At 43.8% G+C, this 25,293-nt stretch overlaps 1 protein-coding gene across 1 annotated transcript in view; it reads left to right on the top strand.

Annotated features, from left to right (window-relative positions):
- Positions 1 to 20,345, top strand: part of LOC117365422 (cytochrome P450 2F3-like) — a 64,817-nt gene extending 44,472 nt beyond the window's left edge. Inside the window, exons 7-10 of the mRNA XM_033955863.1 lie at positions 9,005 to 9,146; positions 10,735 to 10,922; positions 18,925 to 19,066; positions 19,478 to 20,345. Coding sequence (XP_033811754.1) covers positions 9,005 to 9,146; positions 10,735 to 10,922; positions 18,925 to 19,066; positions 19,478 to 19,668 — 663 coding nt within the window. The 3' untranslated portion in view covers positions 19,669 to 20,345. The remainder of the gene's footprint in view (positions 1 to 9,004; positions 9,147 to 10,734; positions 10,923 to 18,924; positions 19,067 to 19,477) is intronic.
- Positions 20,346 to 25,293: the final 4,948 nt, after the last annotated feature.

Raw genomic sequence — 25,293 nt, 5'->3', positions numbered from 1 at the left:
ATGTGCATGCACATCTCTCTCATGAATATTCATTGTGGATATCCTGAAAGCCTGTCTGGCTGGAGTGCCTCCAGAACCATGTATGGAAACTACTGCCTAGCCTCTACTCTCAACAATCATGGGTTTGATATCCAATAAGTATTATACTGGTCATGATAAAACAAGCACTGTTTTCCTCGGTGCTGAGAAAACTACATTGGCTTCTGTTTCAAATGAGAGTTCAATTTAAATGTGCTTGTATAGTCTTTAAAATTTTACATGGACTATTTGTTCCTTTGATGTCTTTATCTCTAAGCACCATGAGATCTTCGGGCATGAGAACAACTCATATGAATAAGCTCTCTTTTCTATCTTTGAGAGGAATCAAGTCTAATAGTAAAATTTTCACACTCCTTTCCATACTTACTAACTGCGATATGGAATGAACTACCTCCTCAAATTCGATCGTGTTTATTTCTTTAGATCTTTCGCAAAACCTTGAAAACCACTATGTTTCATCGCTTTTTAGGCAATAGCTCCAATGAATTTTAATGGATCTTTCTTTGTATCTAATTATGTAAACCGAATCGAGCTCCTATTTTTAGGAGATGATTCGGTATATAAAACTAAGAATTAGATTAGATCAATGGTGCTGAAAACTGGGGAATTTTCAGTTCATTCAAGACTCAGGCCCATTTGATTATTTAAATCTATGTGAACCAAATATGTCCTAATTCATTGCATTTGATTATGTCTCCTAAACAAAATGCGCGTCCTTAATGTATGAACTTAATTTGCAGTGTTCTACAACACATGTATTTGTACTCTCGTTTGGGAGTGGGCATTTCTGGTAATGCGTTTTGGGCAAGATTGAAATTATACAAATACAAAAGTATAAGAATAAAACAAAACAATAAGCTGCAGATACCAAAATATACATAACTAGTCTTTAAGCCCATTACATTAACGGGTGCTAGAAATATGTGTGTGTGTCTGTCTTTCTTTCTCTCTCTCTCCTTAGCCGCTTTCTTTCTTTCTGCCTTTCTTTTTCCTTGGCTGTCCATCACCACCCCTTGCCTGCTCCCCCTGTCCATTTTCCCTTCCTTTTACCTCTACTGTGTCCACCACCAACCCTTCACTGCTCTCCTTATGCAGCAGCAGCCCTTCTCCCTTTGTTTTACCTCCCCCCTGTCCAGCAGCACCTCTTTCTTTCTCCCCCTGTCCAACATTAGTCCTCCGTTCCTTTTTCTTCACCTCCCCTGTCCATCAGCATCTCTTTCCTTCTCCTCCTGTCCAGCAGTAGGCATCCCTTCCTTTTTTATCCTCCCTCCTCCTTCTTATCCCTATGATACTCTTACCTTGCTCTGCCCCTGATCAGAGGTTCCCGACAGCTGCCCAGTTGCATCCATTGGAAAGGTTCCCACTGCCGCATCCCGCACCCCTTCTGACGCGGCTCCCGCTGTCCTTTCTGTCTGTCTCTGTCCCTGGCCCCCTTTGCCTGTCTGTCTTTCTGTGTATCTCCCTGACCCTGTGTCTTTCTTCTTTTCTTTCTGTCTCCCTTCCTCCCTCTGTCTGTCTGTCCAAAGCAGCATTCCATCCCCCTCCATTTCCCTCCCCCACACCAGTTCCCTGTGCACCTGCCCCTGTGTCTTTCTTATTTTCTTTGTGTTTCCTTTCCTCTCTCTGTCTGTCTGTCCAAAGCAGCATTCCATCCCCCTCCATTTCCCTCCCCCCACACCAGTTCCCTGTGCACCTGCCCCTGTGTCTTTCATATTTTCTTTGTGTTTCCCTTCCTCTCTCTGTCTGTCTGTCCAAAGCAGCATTCCCTTCCCCTCCATTTCCCTCTCCCCCCCCACCAGTTCCCTGTGCAGCAGCATTAGCGTTTCCTCTACCCCCCCCCTTTCCCTTCCCGTGGTCCGGACTACAAAGGTGGTGATTCCAGCAGCGCTTGCATCAGTCTCCACACACTGCTTCGGGCCCTTCTACTGCCCTGATTTACTCTGGCACGTCCCTGATGACATCATCAGAGACGCGGCAGAGCAAATCAGGGCAGTAGAAGGGCCCGAAGCAGCATGTGAAGACTGATGCACACGCTGCTGGAATCGCCATTCGGGCCCGCGGGAAGAGAAGGGGGTGGGCGGCAAAGGAGGAATGGAGATCGGCAGCGGCAGGAGGAACGGAGATCGGCGTCTGGCTGCGGTCCGGCTTGTGGAGGCGATAGGCTGGTGATGTATTAGCGCGCATGCACACTCCTTCGGCCACAGACCTAGAAAGAAAGAAACATAGAAACATAGAAAGATGACGGCAGATAAGGGCCATAGCCCATCAAGTCTGCCCACACTATTTACCCACCCTCTTGAGTCTACTGACCCCCTAAAGAATAATTGTAATTATACTGTCACTCTACTGACCCGCTCATTCAGTCCTAGTGACCCTATCCCTTGGCATGACCTCGTAGGGATCCCACATAGGTATCCCATTTGTTCTTGAAGTCTGAGATGCTGCGTGCCTCGACCACCTGCACTGGAAGCTCGTTCCAATGCTCAATCACTCTCTCCGTGAAGAAGTATTTCCTGGTGTCTCCACGAAACTTCCCTCCCCTGAGCTTGAGCGGATGTCCTCTTGTGGTCGAGGGTCCCCTGAGAAGAAAGATATCATCTTCCACCTCTACCCGTCCCGTGATGTACTTAAATGTCTCAATCATGTCTCCCCTCTCCCTACGCTCCTCGAGAGTGTAGAGCTGCAATTTGCTCAGTCTTTCTTCGTACGGGAGACCCTTTAGCCCCGAGACCATCCTGGTGGCCATTCGCTGAACCGATTCAACTCTGAGCACATCCTTACGGTAATGTGGCCTCCAGAATTGAACACAGTATTCCAGATGCGGTCTCACCATGGCTCTGTACAGTGGCATCATGACTTCAGGTTTCCTGTTGACGAAGCTTCTCTTGATACAACCTATCATTTGCCATGCTTTAGATGAAGCCTTCTCCACTTGAGTGGCTGCTTTCATGTCAGCACTGATGATTACTCCTAAGTCTCGTTCTGCCGTAGTCCTGGCTAAAGTTTCTCCATTCAGGGTGTAAGTTCTGCAAGGATTTCCGTTGCCGAGATGCATGACCTTACATTTCTTGGCGTTGAAGCCCAGCTGCCAGATCAAGGACCAATTTTCTAAAGTACGCAGGTCTTGCTCCATAGCATCCTGAAGATTATAGCCGTTTACTACATTGCATAGTTTGGCGTCATCAGCGAATAAGGTTACCTTGCCTTGGAGCCCTTGAGTCAGATCCCTAATGAATATGTTGAAGAGGAGTGGGCCCAGGACCGAACCCTGTGGCACTCCGCTGGTCACCTCCGACATTTTAGAAAGGGTACCGTTGACCACCACCCTCTGAAGTCTGCCACTAAGCCAATCTTTAACCCATGCAGTTAGAGTCTCTCCTAATCCCATAGATTTCATCTTGTTCAGCAGCCTGCGGTGTGGGACGCTGTCAAACGCTTTGCTGAAGTCCAGGTACACGACGTCTAAGGACTCTCCTGAGTCTAGTCTTCTTGTTACCCAGTCAAAGAAGCTTATTAGATTGGACTGGCATGACCTACCCTTGGTGAATCCATGTTGGCTGGGATCCCGGCGATTTCCCTCGTTCAGGATCGTATCAAATTATACTTAATTAGTGTTTCCATGAGTTTGCACACTATTGAGGTGAGGCTTACCGGTCTATAGTTCGCAGCCTCAGCCTTGCAACCCTTTTTATGTAGAGGAACGACGTTGGCTGTTTTCCAGTCCAACGGAACTTTCCCCGTACTTAGTGAGAGATTGAAGAGCACCGCCAACGGTTCTGCCAGGACATCTCTCAATTCTCTGAGCACTCTTGGGTGTAAATTGTCCGGTCCCATGGCCTTGTTTACCTTTAGCCTTGCCAGTTCGTTGTAGACGTCCCCAGGAGTGAACTCAAAATTCTGAAACGGGTCATCCACGTCTTGTATTATCATCAACTGTGGTCCGTGTCCCGGTGCTTCGCAGGTGAAGACTGAGCAGAAATATTCATTTAGTAGTTCTGCTTTTTCTGAATCCGCCACCGCGTAGTTTCCGTCCGGTTGTCTAAGGCGTACTATACCGTCTGTGTTCCTTTTCCTATCGCTGATATACCTAAAGAAGGATTTGTCCCCTTTTTTAATGTTTTTTGCCAGAGTTTCTTCCACTCGACGTTTGGCCTCCCTAACTGCTGTTTTGACCGCTGCAGATCTGGTCTTATATTCTACTTTAGTTTCTCTTCTCTGGGTGCGTTTGTAGGAAAGAAATGCTTTTTTCTTCTCCTTAATGAGGAGTGAGATCTCTTCAGTGAACCATTGGGGTTTGTTGTTTCTTTGCCGTTTGTCTACTGATTTTATGTAGCGATTAGTTGCTTCGTGTATGGATGATTTCAGGTACGACCACATAGTTTCCACATTGCCGGTCTCTGCTTGGTCCTGTAGCGTCTGATGAACGTGATCTCCCATACGTGCGAAGTCGGCGCCCCGAAAGTTGAGCACCTTTGTTTTTGTAATTGATTTAGGGGATCCTTTCCCAGTGTTGAACCATACCATGTTATGGTCGCTGGAGGCTAGCGTATCTCCTACCGAGACCTCTGAGATGCTTTCCCCGTTTGTGAGTACCAGGTCTAGGATTGTCTGGGCCCTAGTGGGCTCCGTTACCATCTGTCTGAGATGTACTCCTTTTATGGAGTTCAGAAGCCTCCTGCTGCTGCTGGTTGCTGCTGAAAATGTGTTCCAGTCTGCGTCAGGCATGTTGAAGTCCCCTAGCAGCACAGTGTCACCCCGTAGAGTTATATTCTCTATGTCTTCAATTAATTCTGCGTCCATGTTTTCCGGTTGTCTTGGAGGTCTGTATACCATACCAAGATACAGGCATTTTTTAGTACCTCGTGCCAGGTTAACCCAGAGGGACTCCCCGGTATACTTGACATCAGTGATCCTGGTAGTTTTGATGTCTTCTTTAATGTATAGTGCTACCCCTCCACCTAACCTGCCCTCTCTGTCCTGACGAAGTAGATTGTACCCCGGTATAGCCATATCCCACCCATGTGCGTCAGTGAACCAAGTCTCGGATATTGCCACCACGTCCAGATTGGCATCCCTTATTTCAGTTTCTAGTTCTAGAATTTTATTGCCTAAACTGTGTGCATTAACATACATGGCCCTCCACACTTTGTGTTTGCTGAGTCCCTGTAAGGCTATTCCTGACCGAGTCTGTGTGGCTCCAAGAGAACTGTTTGCATATTGGGTCCTTACCTCGGAATCTGAGTGTCGACTCGTCCCATCAGGATAGTTCCTTTCCACCCCAGTATATGAGTAGGTCCCCTCCCCCAACTTACCTAGTTTAAAGCCCTGCGAAGTAGGCGGGCTAGTCGGTGTCCGAAGATGTTCTTACCTCTGCTGGTTAAATGGAGTCCGTCTTGTCCCTGTAGTCCTTGCAGCGCCTCTCTATGATCCAGGAATCCGAAGTTCATATCTCGACACCATCCTCGTAGCCATTCGTTCGTTCTCAGGATGCATTCATCTCTGGCTCTTCCCTTGCCTCTAACTGGTAGGATTGATGAGAAGACTACCTGCGCACTTGTCTGCTTCAGCCTCTCACCCAAGGCTCCGAAGTCTCTGGCGATGGTTTCTGAGGTGTTCCTGGCAGTGTCATTCGTACCTATATGGATAAGAAGCATAGGAAAATGGTCATGAGGTGTAAGTAATTTCCCTAGGCTGGTGGTGATGTCCCGTATTTTGGCACCAGGCAGACAGCAAACCTCTCTTGATTGTGCATCCGGTCTGCAGATTGGTCCCTCGGTGCCCCTCAGCATGGAGTCCCCGATGACTATAACTCTGCGCTTCTTCCGTTGTGGAGGAGGAGGAAGTCGGTCAGCAGATGGGGTTGCGTGTTGGGCCTGTTCCTGTTCTTCGAGTTCTTCGTGCTGGGCCTGCTCCTGTACCTTGTCGGCAGCTTCTTCCTGAAGAATCTGGAATCTATTCTTCAGGACGAGATGAGGGGTTGATGTAGGGTCGGCCTGTTGGGGAGAAAAAGAAGAGGATGAAGAGATTGAAAAAAGGAGGGGGGATCTTCTATGTTTACCTGTGGAAGAGGTCACCAACTGCCAGGTGTCATTGCCGCCAGCCATTTCCTGTAACCCAAATGTTGGCTTCAAAACTGATGATTTGGGTGTCTCAAGAATGGATTTGTCGTGGGTCTGCTCTGTAATTTGGGACAACTCCTGAACGACTCCGTCGATGTAGGCTTCATCCTCTCGGATGCTTCTCAGGCGAACCACCTCCTCCCTGAGGCTCCGCAGTTCTTGCATGAGGGCTCCATCCAGCTGAGCAGCCTCCTCTGTCTGCGTGGAGACTGTAGTGCAGTGTCGGGGGATGGATTCGGTCTGCACGGAGACCTCTGTCCACCGCCCTGAGTCCTCCTCCCTTCGTTCGCCGTCCGTGATCTCCTCCAGGGTCCCCATGGTGACTGGAATGCTGGATTTGGTTGTACCCTTGGCGCTTCTAGTCCTCCCTGCCATCTTCAAGTTGTGAATTAGGTCAGCCTGTCAGTAAATTAGAAAAAGAAAGGAGAGTTAGAAAAATCCTACTGAGAGCTAGTGCGAGATTATGAAAGATTTAGGTGTCTGAGAGAATAAGTAGTTAAGAGCTGAGGGTATCTGAAAGGGGTTAGCTGAGTGTGAGTTAGCTTGGCGTGCAGCTAGCTGAAAGAATAGAGAGAGAAGAGAAGAATGGGAACAGAAGAAAAGGTATTTTTTTTTTTTTTTTTTAGTTAGAAGTTTAGAATTCGCTGCTGGGCTGCCTGTGCTCCTTCCAAGGCTCCTTCGCAAAGGCGCTCTCGCTAAGGCGAGCGCCTTTGCCGCTCGCCTTCGCCGCACGCCGTTGGCACCCCCCTCTTAAGGGGGAGTCCGGCGCTGGTGTCTCTGGTGACGCGGCTGGTGACGCGGGTGGGCTAACTCTCGCCGCTACCCGCTCCTCACCGCCGCACCTCTACTCTCCCGGCTCCCTGCTTAGAAGCCGCTGCTTCCTTCTTCAGCTACAGCGCACAGAACACGCAAATAGGAGTGCGCATGCGCGGCTAGCTCTTTATTATATTAGATAATATGCAAAATATAGTATAGTTAATATACAAAGTAAAGTTAATTAGGATTTACTTGAGTCCTTACATATTCATCAAGAGGGGTCCAAATTTTTGTGAATCTGGCTATGTTATTTTGTTTGAATGTTATTATTTCCTCATACTTTCTGATGACACAAAGGTGATTCCACCATTCGTAAAAATTAAGCCTAGAATTGTCTTTCCAATTGGGAACAATATGGTGGATAGCTAAGGCAATCATGAAATCAAATATTTTTTTATATAACTGTGGAATTGTTATATCTGGATTGGAGGAACACAATATGATTGATTTATATGACATGGACAACTCATTAATTTTCATGTTTAAAATTGATCAGATTATGGACCAAATGTCTGACCAGTAAACTTGTAAGTTAGGGCATTCGTATAAGAGGTGTATTAGAGTCCCAGGTTGCTGTTGGCATGACCAACAGAGCTCTGAAGTCACATGTAACACTTTAGCAGGGGTCCAGTAAGCTTTATGCATAATGAAAAATAGATTGTATTTTCAAATTAAGAAGTGTAATTTAAGAAGGGTATTACAACCAGGACGAAGGAAGTCATCATGCCGTTGTATCGTGCAATGGTACGGCCGCATCTGGAGTACTGTGTCCAGTACTGGTCACCGTACCTCAAGAAAGACATGGCGGTACTTGAGGGAGTACAAAGAAGAGCAACTAAACTGATAAAGGGAATGGAAAATCTCCCATATACCGACAGATTGAAGCAGTTGGGACTTTTCTCCCTGGAGAAGCGAAGACTTAGAGGAGACATGATAGAAACCTTCAAGATCCTGAAGGGCATGGAAAAAGTAGACAGGGACAGATTTTTCAAATTAAGGGGCACCACGAGCACAAGGGGGCACTCGGAGAAATTGAAAGGGGACAGGTTTAGAACAAACGCTAGGAAGTTCTTTTTCACTCAGAGGGTGGTGGATACATGGAATGCGCTTCCAGAGGCTGTTGTAGACAAGAAAACATTAAATGGTTTCAAAGAAGGTTTGGATAGATTCCTAGAAGAAAAAGGGATTGAGGGGTATAGATAGGTATAGACCATTGCTCAGGCAATGGGCCTGATGGGCCGCCGCGGGAGCGGACCGCTGGGTAGGATGGACCTATGGTCTGCCTCAGCGGAGGCAACTTCTTATGTTCTTATGTTCTTACCTTCACCAAAAGGCAGGAGCAAAAGTCATCAAATGTTTGGTACCTGCAGCACTTTTAAAAAGTGAACGTATAGGCATGCCTTTTCTGTTGACTGCTGGTAGAAAGTTTAGGGTGAAGAAAAAGTACCTGCAGACTTTGCACCATTGTAGACAGTTTGGGGGCCGACATTCCAGACTGAGGTCTCGTGATCTGCAGCATATCCAGAAATTCAATGCCAGGGTTGTATCCGGCCACCAGCATTGAATTTCTGGTCTAAGCTCAGCTGCAATATAAGGAGCCGGCCAAGCTGATATGCATCGGCTGGCTGGCTAGGTCATTGCTTCCAAAGATAGTCCTGCTTTTTAGGCGGGTCTATCTGACCACTAGACTTAGCTGGTCAGACAGTAAATATTGGTGCAACATAGCCGGAGACTGGACTAGCTGCTGACCGAGATAGTCAATGGGACATAGCCAGGTATTTCCCGCTGAATATGGATGGTTAGCTGACATACCAGCCAAGAGTTGTTCCCAGATGAATAAATAGCACTGAATATCAGGCGGTTTGAATATTTATCCTTAGTGAATCAATTACACTACAAAAAACTTTGGGAGAGATAAACCATCACAGAATGCTGATAAACGGCTCCCAAAAAGAGATTGAAATGATGGATAGTGCCAAGTCCTTTCTATTTGCTCAATGTTTATCATGTGTGTGTTATATGTCTTTTAGGAGGAACAGAATCCTGAAACATCTTTCCATACTGAGACCTTGGTAATGACCACACACAACTTGTTCTTCGGCGGAACAGAAACAGTCAGCACAACCCTGAGATATGGATTCCTGATTCTCATGAAATACCCAGAAATAAAAGGTGAAATGATACAAGAGGCAGTTTGAGCCACAAGAAAATGTTTCCTCTCTCTGTGTTGTGAAACACTAATGAAATAATTAAATGGAGGGCACTTATTCAAATTATTCAATTCCACCCCTTTCATAGAAACATAGAAACATAGAAGATGACGGCAGAAAAGGGCTACAGCCCATCAAGTCTGCCCACTCTGCTTATCCACCCCTTGTCTATGCCCTAATGACCCAATTTTCTTATCTTGACCCTCGTAGGGATACCACATGGGTATCCCATTTATTCTTAAAGTCTGGCACGCTGTCTGCCTCGATCACCTGCACTGGAAGCTTGTTCCAATGATCAACCACTCTCTCTGTGAAGAAATACTTTCTGGTGTCACCATCTACATCATTGGTCAATTCAGTAGGTTTGTATCTGAGGCAATGGAATTTTCAAAAAAGAAAGACGCCCAAAAAATGACATAAAGGGGCAGATTATTGTTTTTCTCGCCAAACCGTTCTGATTCACGATATTCAAAACCTAGTTTTTAAGACAAATATCTAGGCAATTCGTCTAAATCTCAAGGGGGCATGTTAGAGGTGTGGTGTAGGTGGGACGAGGGAGGGCTTATGACCTGGAAGTTTATCTGCCATAATCAAATATTTTAGAAAAAGTCCAGGGCGCAGTTTGGACGTTTGGGGCTAAACCTGTTTTAATAATGAATAAGTGACAAAAGGTTGCCCACCCTGATCAGATGACTACTGGATGAATGTATGCATGATCCCTCCCACCCCCCAAAATATGAATTATACAGTACATTCATGCCTATATGATAGCTTCAGATGTTATGGCCTTATTTTAAAGGCATGTGAAAGTACTATTTGAGTAGGCAGGATTGAAATTAACGCAGTAACAAGATTTGATTTCTCTGTCTTTAAACTACTCGAGATTTTCAAATAAGACCTTGTTTATCACTTCAGGATTTTTGAAAAATTCTGAAAACTACTCTGTTTCAACATTTTTTAAGTAACAGTTTTTAATGAATGGTAATGTCCTTCTTACAATTTAACTATTGTTAACTGAATCGAGATGATTCAGTATATAATAGGGGTGATTCAGTATATAAATCCAAGATTTAGATTAGATTAGATTTCAGTCAACTGTTTCAGGGCCACAATGGAGTACTTCAGAGGCTGCATGTGGCCCCTGGGCCAAATGATGGAGACTACTGCTCTTGCATGGCCTGCATTATGCCATTTTTCATTGCATTAGGCATGCATAAGAACATAACATAAGATTTGCTGCTGCCAGGTCAGACCAGTGGTCCATCATGCCCAGCAGTCCGCTCACACGGCAGCCCTTAGGACAAAGACCAGTGCCTTATTTGAGTCTAGCCTTACCTGTGTATGTTCTGTTCCAGTAGGAACTTATCTAACCTTGTCTTGAATCCCTGAAGGGTGCTCTCCCCTAAAAACAGGGTGCGTTAGCACCTAGCACAGCTTACTAAAAGAATCCCTTTGTTGCCAACAATTGTTCCGATATGCTATGACTTCTCTTCGAAAAAGAACCCCCCTTCCCCCATCATGTTTCATTTCTGTTATCTTTAACTTTACAGCAAAGGTCCATGAAGAAATTGATCAAGTCATTGGCCAAAACCGCTGTCCAGCAATAGAAGACCGGAACAAAATGCCATACACTGACGCTGTGATCCATGAAGTGCAGCGGTTCACTGATATCATTCCAATGAGCCTGCCCCATTGCTTGATACGAGACACCATGTTCCGTGGATACACTCTTCCAAGGGTATAGTCATAGGTCCTCTCTTAGAGGGGAAGTTATCAATATGGGCTACTGCTAAGACTGGTTATTTTATCACAAGTCATGCTATTTTAGCACAGGTTCTCTTTGCATAAAATGCATAAAGCAACACAACTTGTGGTAACATAACTCAACTTAATAGTAACCCACTTTGATAACTTCTCCCCATAGTATTCTACATGGGGCTGACTGTGTGGCCAAGTGGTTAATAAGGATGTGAATACAGTTCATTTTCTTCTTATTACCAAAGATGCTTTTTTAGGGACTTGACATTTGGAGACCACTCGCCCCACTTCATCTCATGTTTATAATGAATATTTTATAACTTTATTTTATCTTAAACTTTTTTGACATTATTAAACATTTATTACACAGTATTTGCATTCATGCAATATTTCTTATATATCTCCATGTTCTTCTTTTCTAACAACAACCATAGAGCTTACATTTATTTTTGAATTTCTGTTTTTTGCTTTAGAAACTTTATTTTATTTTAACTTGGGGCTCCTTTTACTAAGCTGCGATAGCGTTTTTAGCACATGCAGGATTTTAGCATGCACTAAACCCACGCTACGTGGCTAGAACTAACGCCAGCTCAATGCTGGCATTAAGGTCTAGTGCACGCTAAGCACGTGCTAAAACTACTATCACAGCTTAGTAAAAGAAGCCTTTGAAGTTTGTGGCAATATTTTTTAAACAGAGTCATTGAATCACAAATTCTCATAATCTTATTATTATCAGAATTTGAGGTTCATCAAAAATGCTTTAAAAAACTGCCGCAAACTTTACTTTAAAATAGAGTTTGTTTGAGGTAGTCAAATTCATCATAACATTTATCAAAGAGGTATGAAAACATGAAAAAAGTGACCAAAATGGTCTCCAAATATCAGCTTTTAAAAAAACATATTGAGTGGTCCTTTAAAAGCTATCTCAACCTACAAAGACTTCATCAAGAAAGCAAAAAAAAAAAAAAAAATTATTATTATTATTATTGTTTTTTTTATTTTAATATTTCTTTATTCATTTTTAAACTTTCAACAAGTGATTCATTATACAATCATACACTGTAATACTTATTAATCATACAATTAGTGAAATCGAACTATAACTTCACCCTCCCATCCTTCTTCCAATATAATCATATAATTTTATAAAATTATCCCCCCCACTTATACTTCAATAATAAATTATTAACTAATCATTCCTTACAATAATTTGTTAATGGCTCCCAGACCTCCATAAACTTTTTATAACTTCCTTGTTGGATAGCTAATATTTTCTCCATTTTTTAAATATGGCACAATGAATTCCACCAAAAACTATAACTTAATCTATCATAATTTTTCCAGTTTCTCATAATAGTAACTCCTGTCATTATGAGTAAAAACTGTTTATAACTCTTTTTCTTTATCTCCCATATCGTTTCAAATTACATATTATGCATTGCTAATAATATTTTTAGCCACGCCTTCAAATACCTGCGTTTAGGGCAAGTAGGGATAGAGGTTCATTTGTCAAAGGTTAACAATCCATGTAGCAGCTGACCATGGGGCTCATTTTCAAAACAGAAAAACATCCAAAAAGTGGCATAAAGGGACAAATTGCTATTTTCAAAAACCCATTTTGTAGACAGTAATCTATGCTGTTCATCTCCAGTACATCTATGGGCTCCTTTAAAAAGGTGCACTAGCGTTTTTAGTGCACGCACCAGATTAGCGCATGCTATAGCGCGCGCTAGCTGAAAAATTACCACCTGCTTAAAAGGAGGCGGTAGCGGCTAGCGCGCATGCTATAACCACTAGTGCACCTTTGTAAAAGGAGCCCTAAATCTCAATGGGCCATGTTGGAGGCGTGGTTTGGGCGGGACTAAGTCGGGCTTATGATTTGGAAGTTTTTCTACAATAATGGAACATTGTGAAAAACATCCAGGGCAAAATATGGACATTTCAGGCTAGATCTGTTTAAGTAATGTATAAGTGCCAAAATGGTGCCCACACTGACCAGATCACCCCTGGAGGGATTAAAGCATGACTCCACCCCCTCAGTGGTCACTAATCCCCTCCTACCACCCAAAGATGTGAAAGAACCAGTACATACCAGTCTGTATGACAACTTCAGATGTTAATGGCAGCCCTATTCAAAGGTATAGCAAGGGGGATGGGGTGGCACCACCTTGGCAGGGATACTGGCACCTCTCCTCTTCCCCATACCTCTTCAAATCTTTGCCAGCTATGAATAGCATCTCTTACCCGCTACTCACACTGATATCACTTCTTATTTGCATAGGGTTACCAGATTTTCTGTTTGGAAAATCCAGGCCTCTTAGACCTGACCCCAGGCCAGCCCAGTTCCACCCATCCCCGCCCCCATCATGCCCTAGTCCCACCCCCAATCCCACCTTAGACCCCGCCCCAGTCCAGCTCCTCACTGCCTGCTCTGGTCATGATGATGTTACACACATGCACATGTGCATGATGATATTGCACTGCCCTCCTGTCCAATGGCAATTTTGATGGAGGCTTTTCAAAACCTAAAGTGCTGGGTTTTGAAAAGCCGTCCAGACTCCCGGGCCTGTACGAGGAAATCCGGACATCCGGTACCCCTATGTTTGCGGGGACCAAGAAGTAACATCAGAGAGAAGGATGAGACTGGCACAAGCAGCAGGTATGAGATATGCTCATGGCCAGCAAAGATTTGAAGAGGTATAGGGGAAATGTGCTTTGGGGGGGAAGGATGTATGGGGTACATGGCAATGCTAGGGGGAACATGGGTGGGGGGCTCATGGTATGATCATGCTGAGTACCTCTGCCACATATGCAAACTTCCCTTGCTACACCACAGGTCCTAACCCTAAACAGCTTCTTGGAGTAGCCTAGTGGTCAGTGCAGTGGACTATAGAGATGGAGACCCAGGCCCATAGCCTACTCTAACTAGTACACTTGTGGTAGAATATGTGAACCCTCCAAAACCCACCCAAAATCTACTAGCTATGAAATATAAAAACATGACAACAGATAAAGGCCAAATGGCCCATCCAATCTGCCCATCCGCAGCATCCACTATCTCCTCCTCTCGCCTTTGTTTCCACCACCTCTACTGGTAAATTCTACGCATCTACCACCCTTTCTGAAAAAAAGTATTTCCTTAGATTACTCCTGCTCTTATCAGCTCTTAACTTCATCCCATGCCCTCTCATTCTGGAGTTTCCTTCCAGTTAAAAGAGACTCACCTCATGTCTATTTATGCCACTTAGGTATTTAAACATCTTTTTCATATCTCTCCTTTCAACGTCTCCTCCAAAGTATACATATTGAGATCTTTAAGTCTGACCCTTATACCTTATGATGAAGACCACCAACCCTTCCTCTGCATCAATTCCATCTTGTTTATATCTTTTTGAAGGTGCAGTCTCCAGAATTGTACACAATATTCTAAATGAAGTCTCATAGTCTTACACAGGGATATTAATGCCTCCTTTTTCTTACCGGCAATTCCTCTCCCTGTGCACCCAAGCATCCTTCTAGCTTTTGTTGTCGCCTTTTCAACCTATTTGGCCACCTTAATTTCATCACATACTATCACACCTAAGTCCCCCTCCTCTTTTGTGCACAAAAGTTCATTACCCCGCGCTAATTGTCTGCGTGCGCTAAAAACGCTAATGCACCTTAGTAAAAGGAGTCCTTAGCCCCACCCAAACCATGCTTCCAACATGGCAGATAGATAAGGACGACCCAGTCGACATTGTATATCTGGATTTTCAGAAGGCGTTCGACAAGGTCTCGCATGAACAACTACTTCCAAAAATTATGAGTCATGGAATCGAGGGTGAAATACTCACGTGGATTAAAAACTGGCTGGAGCATAGGAAACAGAGAGTGGGGGTAAATGGACAATACTTGGACTGAAAGAACGTCACCAGGGCTCGGTGCTTAGACCCGTGCTCTTCAACATCTTTATAAACGATCTGGACATAGGCACGACAAGCGAGGTGATTAAATTTGCGGACAATACAAAGTTATTCAGAGTAGTGAAGACGCAGGGGGACTGCGAAGATCTGCAACGTGACATAATCAGGCTCAAGGAATGGGCATCGACATGACAGATGAGGTTCAACGTGGACAAGTGTAAAGTGATGCATGTCAGTAACAAAAATCTCATGCACAAATACAGGATGTTCGGGGCGGTACTTGGAGAGACCTCCAGGGAAAGAGACTTGGGAGTTCTGATCGACAAATCAATGTGCGGGGCCGGCGAAAAAAATGAACAGAATGCTAGGAATGATAAAGAAGGGGATCACAAACAAATCGGAGAAGGTTATCATGCCACTGTATCGGGCCATGGTGCGCCCTCACCTGGAGTACTGCATACAGCACTGGTCCCCGTACATGAAGAAGGACACGGTACTACTCAAAAGGGTCCAGAAAAGATCAACTAAGATGGTTAAGGGATTGGAGGAGCTACCGTACAGTGAAAGATTAGAGAAACTGGGCCTCTTCTCCCTTGAACAGAGGAGATTGAGAGGGAACATGATTGAAACATTCAAGGTACTGAAGGATACTGTAGATAAGGACTGTAGATAAGGACAGGTTGTTCACCCTCTCCAAGTTAGGGAGAATGAAAGGGCACTCTCTAAAGTTGAAAGGGGATAGATTCTGTACAAATGTAAGGAAGTTCTTCTTCACCCAGAGAGTGGTAGAAAAGTGGAACGCTCTTCCGGAGTCTGTCCTAGGAGAAGACACCTCCAGGGATTTAAGACAAAGTTAGACAAGTTTTTGCTGAACAAGAACGTATGCTGATAGGGCTAGTCTCAGTTAGGGCGCTGGTCTTTGACCAGAGGGCCGCCACGTGAGCGGACTGCTGGGGATGATGGACCACTGGTCTGACCCAGCAGTGGCAATTCTTACGTTCTTATGTTCCCTAAACTGTACTGCTCCATCTGGTTTTTGCAACCCAGATGCATGACCCTGCATTTCTTAGCATTAAATTTTAGCTGTCAAATTTCAGACCATTCCTCAAGCTTCACTAGGTCCTTCCTCATGTTATTCACACCATCAGATTTTGGTATCATCCAGACAGCCCTTCAGCAATATCGCTTACAAAAATGTTAAAAAGAAAGTACATATAGGTGACAATTGCAAGTATAAGGGCTATTGTTGCAGTGTATAGTTGGGTACAGTAGGTTTTGGGTGGCCTTTGGAGGGCTCACCATATAATATAAGGAGGTTATGGTGAGATGTGCATCTGAAACTTTTTATGTGAAGTTCACTGCAGTTCACCCTGAGGTGCCCCACTGCTCTGCTGGGATGTCTGTGTAGTAATGCTGCCCGATTCACCAATTCACTTCAGGTGAATCGATTTGAATCAAATTGATTTGGTTTGGCAAAAAATCGAATTCACCGATTCAAGACTCATTCACGGCGTTCATGTTTTCCCTCTGCTGCTACCACCCACCGGAGTTGTCCCCATCTAAAGTAATTTCCAGTTTTGTGAAACCGGAAGTTACATCAGAAGAACTTGGGAGTGCCGAGCAGACGTCGTGCTGGCTCTCTCCTTCACGCCGCAAAAACATTTCCTCTCTCCTCCACGCGATTCCCAGTACAAGTTTGAGAATCAGGCAGGGGGGCTGGGGAAAGCTGAGAATCGGGTAGGGAGGCTGGGGAAGCTGAGAATCGAGCAGCGGGCTGGGGAAAATTAGAATCAGGCTGGGGAAGATGAGAATCAGGCAGGGGGGCTGAGGAAGCTGAGAATTGGGCAGGGGGGCTGGGGAAGCTAAGAATCGGGCTGGGGAAGCTAAGAATCGGACAGGGAGCTGGGGAAGCTGAGAATCGGGCAGGGGGGCTGGGGAAAATTAGAATCAGGCTGGGGAAGCTGAGAATCGGGCAGAGGGGCTGGGGAAGCTAAGATCGGTCAGGGAGGCTGGGGAAGCTGAGAATTGAGCAGGGGGGCTGGGGAAAATTAGAATTGTGCTGGGGAAGCTGAGAATCAGGCTGGGGAAGCTAAGAATTGGGCAGGGGGGCTGGGGAAGCTGAGAATCGAGCAGGGGGGCTAGGGAAAATTAGAATCGGGCTGGGGAAGCTGAAAATCGGACATGACGGACAGGGGAAGCTGAGAATCAGGCAGGGGGCTGGGGAATTTAAGAATTGGATAGGAAGGCTGGGGAAGCTGAGAATCAGGCAGGGGGGCTGGGGCAAATTAGAATCAGGCTGGAGAAGCTGAGAATCAGGCTGCCTGATTCACGATTCAAATCGACTTACATGACAAAAAATCGGCCTCCCGATTCATTGACTGACCCTCCCCCCAAAGCAGGAGCGGCAGAGCTGCCTCATGCTGGCCTGCCACTCCTGCTTTAGAGGGCAAGTGGGGAGGGTCAGTCGGGAAGTGGCTTCCCCGCTGGTGTACAGCTTCCCCGTATCAAATTACCTAATTTCAGCAGCCTGCCCTGCAGAAAATTGCTGGCTCTAGCAATCTTTGCAAGCTGCCATACGTCGTCCGAGTTGTCTTCTCTCTGCCACGGTCCCGCCCCTTCTCTGACATCAGAGGAGGGGCGGGACCGCGGCAGAGAGAAGACAACTCGGACAACGTATGGCAGCTTGCAAATATCGCTAGAGCCAGCGATCTTCTGCAGGGCAGGCTGCTGAAATTAGGTAAATTGAATATACAGGTCTCAAGGGGGTGCAGACGTTCAGGGGAGGGGGCTCTGGTGTAGAAGTACACGGAGGGAGGGAGGGAAGGAGGGGTTCAAAGAGACGTGCATATGCCGGACTTTGGGGGGAAGAAATAAGGGGTCTAAAAACAAAGGAGAGGGAGAGAGATGGTGGACAGTGGGATATAGGGATGAAAGTTACAGAAAGGGAGAGATGCTGGATGAAAGGGTAGTTGAGAAAAGGTGGATCTTTAGATGGAGATGAAAAAAAGGAAAGATGACAGACCTCCAGGGGAGGGAAGAGAAATGGAAGGGGAGAACAGAGATGGCAGATGGATGGTTAGCATGGAGAAAGAAGAAAGAAGGTGACCCTGGCAAGCAAGCTATCAGAAGACAACCAGAGCCTGGGACCAACAAGATTTGAACAATGACCAGACAACAAAAGGTAGAAAAAATAATTTTATTTTCTGTTTTGTGATTACACTATGTCAGATTTGAAACGTGTATCCTGCCAGAGCTGGTGTTAGACTGCAAACGTGAGCTAGGATTTAACAGAGAGAGGAAAAGTCTTTTTTGTTTGTTTACACCACAGCGCCAGTGTGGTTAGGAGAAGGCAAAGGGGGTGAAGAGGCTATAAAATAAACCCACCAGGATGTTTGAAAAAAACACCCAGTTGGGCAGGAAAATCGAATCGAATCGAAAAATCGATTCAGTAAGCTGAATCGAATCAATTTTTTTTTTCCTGAATCGGGGCAGCACTACTGTGTAGCCAGTCTACTAAGAACCTGGCTCCTCCTACATCCCAATGGCTTGTTTTGTGCATTTTTCTTTTGGTTGTTTTGTTTTGAAAATGGTCAAAAAGATAGACATACTGAGCACAAACACACCTAAGAATTAGCCATTTTCGAAACAAAAATATAGATATATAGATGTTTTCCTGTTTTGAAAATGGTCATGTTCACTACTAGAAATGTGGAGGTTTTCTGCAAAATATCAAGAGTTAGATTTATGTGATAGATTGAGAATCCCCCTTCACGTGTACGAGTATCTCGACATCTTAAGGATCAAGAGTCAAAAGGCACGAGGGAGCACAGTAATGGCTTTTTTACCTTTTGCTGGGGCTTATTATGCATGGAAGACATTTAATTGTCCTTTCATTAAGGTGCACTAACCAATTTAGCACTCACTAAAGATTAGTGCGCTAAATGCTAAAGCATCCATGAAATCCTATGGGCATCTTAGCATTTAGCGCATGCTAAATCAGCTAGCGCAGCTTAATAAAAGGATCCCTTAATGATCACCAATCTAAATATTGCTATTTTTGTTTTGTTTTGTTTCCCATAGGGCACAAATGTCATTCCTGTATTGACTTCAGTACACTATGACCCAACACAATACAAAAACCCAGCAATGTTTGACCCTCACAACTTTTTGGATAACAACAATAGTTTTAAGAAGAACGATGCCTTCATGCCATTCTCAACAGGTGAGGTCTCAGTAAAAGTCATTTAATTTTAAGCACAAAAAATGAAGGGAGAAAAAAACCCCCCTCATAAGTGATATATAACAGTGTTTCTCTACTCGGTTCTGGAGTACCCCCCTTGCCATTCAGGTTTTCAAGATATCCACAATGAATATGCATGAAAGACATTTGCATATAATGGAGGCAGTGTATGCAAATCAAGTTTATGCAAATTCAATGTGGATGTCCTGAAAACCTGACTGGCATGGGGATACTCCGGGACCGAGTTGAGAAACACTGATAAAGAAGATCCAAAAGCAACCAGAATAGTCAAGAGACTTCTTTCCAGAAACCAGATAACTATACAACTTAAGAAAAGCCTTTTGTAGCCATGGCATTTCCTGAGTCTCTGAAATGTTTTTTTGCAACTTTTAGGGAAGCGGGTCTGCCTTGGAGAAGGCCTGGCCCGGATGGAGCTCTTCCTGTACTTCACCACTATCCTGCAGAACTTTGATATGAAGCCCGTGGTCAGCCCGGATCAAATCGACATCACTCCACTGAGCTCTGGTTTGGGGAATGTTCCACGCCCGTATCAATTTTGTTTGATTCCTCGCTTAAAGCATTGAAGCTCCTACCTCTGCTGCCACAGCTGCTAGTACTTGGTCTTCGTATTCACTCCATGCTACGCTTTCAACATTTAATAAGTGCAATAGTAAAACATTAGAGGCTTGGGGAGAGCTGTTTCAAAGCTTGGTTATACTAGCTTGGCTGAATGTGTCTTCCAATGCCCAGTTAAAGTGTGTATAGGCTTCTGCAGTGCAAACAGTGGGTATTTTTTAGACAATGCATGTAAGCATGAAGTCTGCAGGTACTTCTTATCTGCAAATGGTATGTCAGTGTTCAAAGGAAACACTTTTTTTCTTTGAACATCAATTCAGAAAAAGTATTCACACTAATTTTTCCTTCCTATTTGTGCAGTCACTTTTTCCATACAAATCTGTATGCCAACTCCATCCCAAACGCCATCCGTGTGCATGTAATGGAACAATGCACAGAAATTTATGTACACATAGGGTAAGAAGGACCTGATATTTAGGGCTAAATTCTATATATGGTGCCCAAAAAATTGGTGCTGAAAAAGGCACTATTTTATAAGTTGCACTAAAGTTAAGGCACAGTGTATAGATCAGCGCTTAAGTCCAGGAAACAACTAAATTTAGACATGGCCACTTGCACCAAGGAAAATATGGTACAAATCCGGGAAGGGGTAAAACGCGGACCTGACGGACCTCGCAGATCTAAAACCACACGTCCTTAAAAATCTGAGGTCCGTGCCACTTGTAGTTAGTTTCTGGCTCTGACAGACCTCGATGACAATTTAGCGCTGACGGATCCGTCTTAGCTTAGGGAGGGAAAAGTATTAGGATCCGTCAGCACTAAAATGTCACCGAGGTCTGTCAGAGCCAGAGACTACTTTGCTGGCAATAATTGAATGTTTATAGAGCCCGGATGGTTGGGCCGGGTCCCCGCCACTGGTATCTTTTGCAGGAGAGATTTTCTGCAAAAGTTCATTAAGGGGAATGGTTTTAGTCTCTGGCTCTGACAGACCTCGATGACATTTTAGCGCTGACGGATCCTAATACTTTTCCCTCCCTATGCTGAGATGGATCCGTCAGAGCTAAATTGTCATCGAGGTCTGTCAGAGCCAGAAACTAACTACAAGTGGCACGGACCTCAGATTTTTAAGGACGGGCGGGTTTAGATTCGCGAGGTCTGTAAGTTCCATGTTTTACTCCTTCCCTACAAATCCCTGCACCTAAATCTATAATTACGCATTTAACTTAAAGTAATGCTCCAGATCATATGCTGACAGGCTGAAAAAGCTGGGGCTATTCTCCCTGGAAAAGCGGAGCCTTAGAGGAAACATGATAGAAACCTTCAAAATCCTGAAGGGCATAGAAAAGGTAGACAGGGACAGATTCTTCACACTGTGGGGAACCACAAGTACAAGGGGGCACTCGGAGAAATTAAAAGGGAGCAGGTTTAGAACAAACACTAGGAAGTTCTTTTTCACCCAGAGGGTGGTGGAAACGTGGAACGCGCTTCCGGAGGCCGTGATAGGCCAGAGCACGTTAGAGCACGTTACAGGGCTTCAAAGAGGGTTTGGATAGGTTCCTAGAGGATAAGGGGATTGAGGGGTACAGATAGGAGTTGAGGTAGGTTATAGGAATAGTCAAGGCCCATTGCACAGGTAGATGGGCCTGGAGGGCCGCCGCGGGAGCGGACTGCTGGGCGGGATGGACCTCTGGTCTGACCCAGCGGAGGCAAATTCTTATGTTCTTATCAACACATGACATATCCATTTCCGTGCTCCCTTTTTTGACTTGCACATAAAATTTAGGCACAGATAGCACACCTTCATTAACGTGCATAACTTGTAGCTGATTTTAATAAGCATCAATAATTGCTTGTTAAAATGTCAATGATTGGTGCTAATTAGCCTGTTATTCAATTAAATTGCGCAAACAATTTTTAGCACTTTTTTTAAAATAGAATTTGGGAGTTAAAGTGATTTAAACAACCAAGAGAAGCTCCTGGCCTTATAAATGGATTGCCCAAGACTATTCAGGGATATTCAATGGCATTTAACCACTACCTGCATCGTCTGCTGTATGAAATACCTTTGAAAATGGTCCCCAAATAGATTCAGCCCCCACGACCCAACCTGATTCCCCCAAGTCCTTTGAATATAACAGGAATCCTGGAAACCTCTGGGGATGAAGTCATAAGTCCGTCGACACTTCTGGTTACTTTTGTTTTTCATCAGGACAAAGAATCACTTCTTAGGCAGCTTTTTAGGCTAAAAGAGGTGGCTTTTTGGATAGTAATATTTCCTTGTCTATAGATGCCTTGAAAATAACACAAACCAGGAGAAAACGGTTTCTAGAAATGAGACAGTTTGTGATTGCTTTGGGAGCTAAGTTTCAATTAAGATATCCATGCAAATGTATGATCTCTTTGGATCTAACATCTTATATTTTTTATGAACCTTCTCAATTAAGATATTTTATTGAAGGAAAAGTAGTAATGTCCGCCCCCTCTGTTGAGGAGCATAAGTGATTGACTCTAGTTAAAAGGTCTTTGAATTAATGGAAGATGTAACACTATAATATTTCTTTTATATTTTTATTTCTCTTTGTTTATTTTTAAAGTAAATCACTCTCTCTGATGTGTGAATTGTCTCTCCCTAATGAGGACTGTTAATAGCCAGAGCATTGTTTAAATTTGGAATTATATTTTCTTATTGGTTCTATTGTGACAAACTCTCTGATTACACATATATAAATTTCTTTGAGGTGTATATATATAAATGATATAAATAAAAAATAAAAAAAATAAAGAAAATAGTCCCCAAACTTTTTCCACAATTGAGTTGAGGCATCCCTGGCATCTCCTTTTTCTATTACATTGCACATTCATGTAAAAGAAAATGCAATCTGCATTTAAACAATCGCATAGAATAGCACTGGAAATATACTGAGGACCAATGCTGTGATTACAGGGACACATTGTGACATAAGTCATACATAGGACTTCAGTGTATTCTATTCAATCATAATGCAAAGGGCTGACCTACTAGACAACAGCTGCTTTATTTTAAGAACATAAGAATAGCCTTACTGGGTCAGACCAATGGTCCATTAAGCCCAGTATCCTGTTTCCAACAGTGGCTAATCCAGGTTCCAAGTACCTGTAAGGCAAATCTTATATTCTTATTCTTTGTACTCTTTTACCAAGTTGTAATGGCATGTCTAGTCAACCTAAGACCTAAATGAGTTTCTACTATTAAAACCAAGTATGACTGCATTGTTGCTTCATTTGCCTAATGAAGAAAGGATAACCCCTTGAAAGCTTGTCACAGATATTTTAGTCAATAAAAAGGTATCACCTACAATCATTTGTTGATATTTTTTTTTTTATTATCACAGCAAACTGGCCAAATGATGCCTTTACTGATACACAAAATTCAGATGTGTTTTATAAAGGGGTAACAGTTGTGATATCCAATAGTATATGAACCATCAGCCTAATCATTACAGAAAGTAAAATGTATGAAAATTTGATTAATGTACTTTTGGTGGCACCATATAGATGATCCAATTTATTGAGGAATGAGCTTTTAAGGACAGGAGTCCACTTCATCAGATGCACAAATGACAAAATGGACCATGGTCCTCAAAAGTTCATCCCTCAATAAATCAGTTAGAGGGGCATAATAAAAAAAAATGTCTAAGTCCCCCCTTGGCCTAAGGCCCTAAACGCTGAAAGTAGCAGCAGGGAAAATGACCATTCTCAAAAAAAAAAAACCCATCCAAAATGAGGGTTTTTTTGAGAATGGCCTACCTCTACGTTCAGCAGTTTAAATGCCCAGACCACCACTATGTCTAAACTTACAATACATTATCAACCAAAAACTAGCCTAAGTCCCAAACGCCCAAAACAAGACCTTTCAGGCGAAGGTAGGGCCAGTCCTTCACCTAAAAGCTGGATTCTACCCTCTTCTAACCCCTTCCTCTGTAATGTCGCCTAGAGCTTGTATAGGTATGTGCGATGCACAAATGGAAGAAATAAAATAAATAAATAAATAAATATATTTACTGTCACTTTAACACTTGGCTCCCAATCAGCCCTAGAACATCAGTTCAGCATAATCCCGTGGTTAATTGAAACCATAAAATGATTTATCTATCAGTGTTTGGGCACCCATTTTGTAAAAAAGTATTTCTTAAGGTTACTCCTCAGTCTGCCCACACATCCTGTCGGAAGTTAGGCAGGGTCAGGCCTGGCTAGTACCTGGATCGGAGACCACTAGGGGATACCAGGTGCTTCAGCCCTATGTTGGGCAGCAGCAAAAAATGGAGAAGGTAATGGCAAACCACTCCTGTACTCTGTCTTGAAACATCACAGGGAGGATTCCTCACTGTGCGTGCAGCCAAGGGTTAGTGGTCAACTCAAAGGCATACACTCACACACACTCCTTAGTCCATCCTATTTATTCACTAATATACCTCCTCAAGCTACTACACGGTTGACTACTTTACTTAATTTTTCTCTGGAAACAGGTTATTTTTCACATTCTATGGGCCATATAACACTTTCACCTCTTTTAATAAAAGACGACCTAGATCCTTCTGTTTCTTCTCATTATCACCCAATTGCTAACATACCTATACTGACAAAAATGTTAGAATCAATTGTAGCTAGTCAACTTACTGACTACCTAGATAAATTCTCCCTTCTCCAGCCATTTCAACATGGATTCCGTTCCAATTTTAGTACCGAAACCCTATTGATCTCTCTCCTTTCTAAAATCCAACAAATTTAATCCCAAAATAAATATTCCATCTTACTCCAATTTGATCTATCTGCAGCGTTTGATGTGGTTCACCACGATATCCTTCTTCAGCTGCTTTCAGATATAGGTCTCCACCAAGTAGTCCTGGACTGGTTCTCTAGATTTCTTTTGTGCCGTTCCTATTCAGTGAACCTTGAAGGTAATACATTTGCTTCATGTCAACCTTCTTGTGGAGTTCCTCAAGGCTCTCCGCTTTCACCGATATTATTTAACCTCTCTATGACCACTCTTAATATTTTTAAGTTGTCTACTTGTGAAACCTTACTCACGTATGCTGACATTTTTATCCTGATAGAGATAGATCCAGATACTACTGATTTAGTGCCTAAAGTAAATCTTTGTATCTCAAAACTTCTAATGTGGGTCCAGTCTGTTTGGATGAAATTGAATGCATCTAAGATGAAACTGCTGTGGCTCGACCCAAAATTGGATTGCCTCCCTAGTTCTGTAGTACTGGATTCTGGTTCCTCCCTACAAATTGAGTTTTCTGCTAAGATCCTAGGAGTCCTCCTCGACTCCTCACTTTCCTTCAAGGATCAAATCAACTCTGTGATTAAGAAATGCTTTTTCAACTTACGCTTCCTGTGGAAGGTCAGACACTTTTTTCATCAACACCATTTTTCCATCTTTTCCATCCAGTCGATTATTTTATCTCACCTTGACTATTGTAATGCCCTTTACCTCACTATTACAAAAACCTGTCTTTCTAGACCAGTGTTTTTCAACCGCTGTTCCGCGGCACACTAGTGTGCCACGAGATGTTGCCTGGTGTGCCGCAGGGCCGCCATCAGGGCAGTACTACCAGTCCTGCATTCAGGGGCCCAGAGCTGACAGG

Source organism: Geotrypetes seraphini, chromosome 8 (genome assembly GCF_902459505.1).
Source record: "Geotrypetes seraphini chromosome 8, aGeoSer1.1, whole genome shotgun sequence".
Lineage (NCBI taxonomy): Eukaryota > Metazoa > Chordata > Amphibia > Gymnophiona > Dermophiidae > Geotrypetes > Geotrypetes seraphini.
This window is presented reverse-complemented; position numbering and strand designations above follow the sequence as displayed.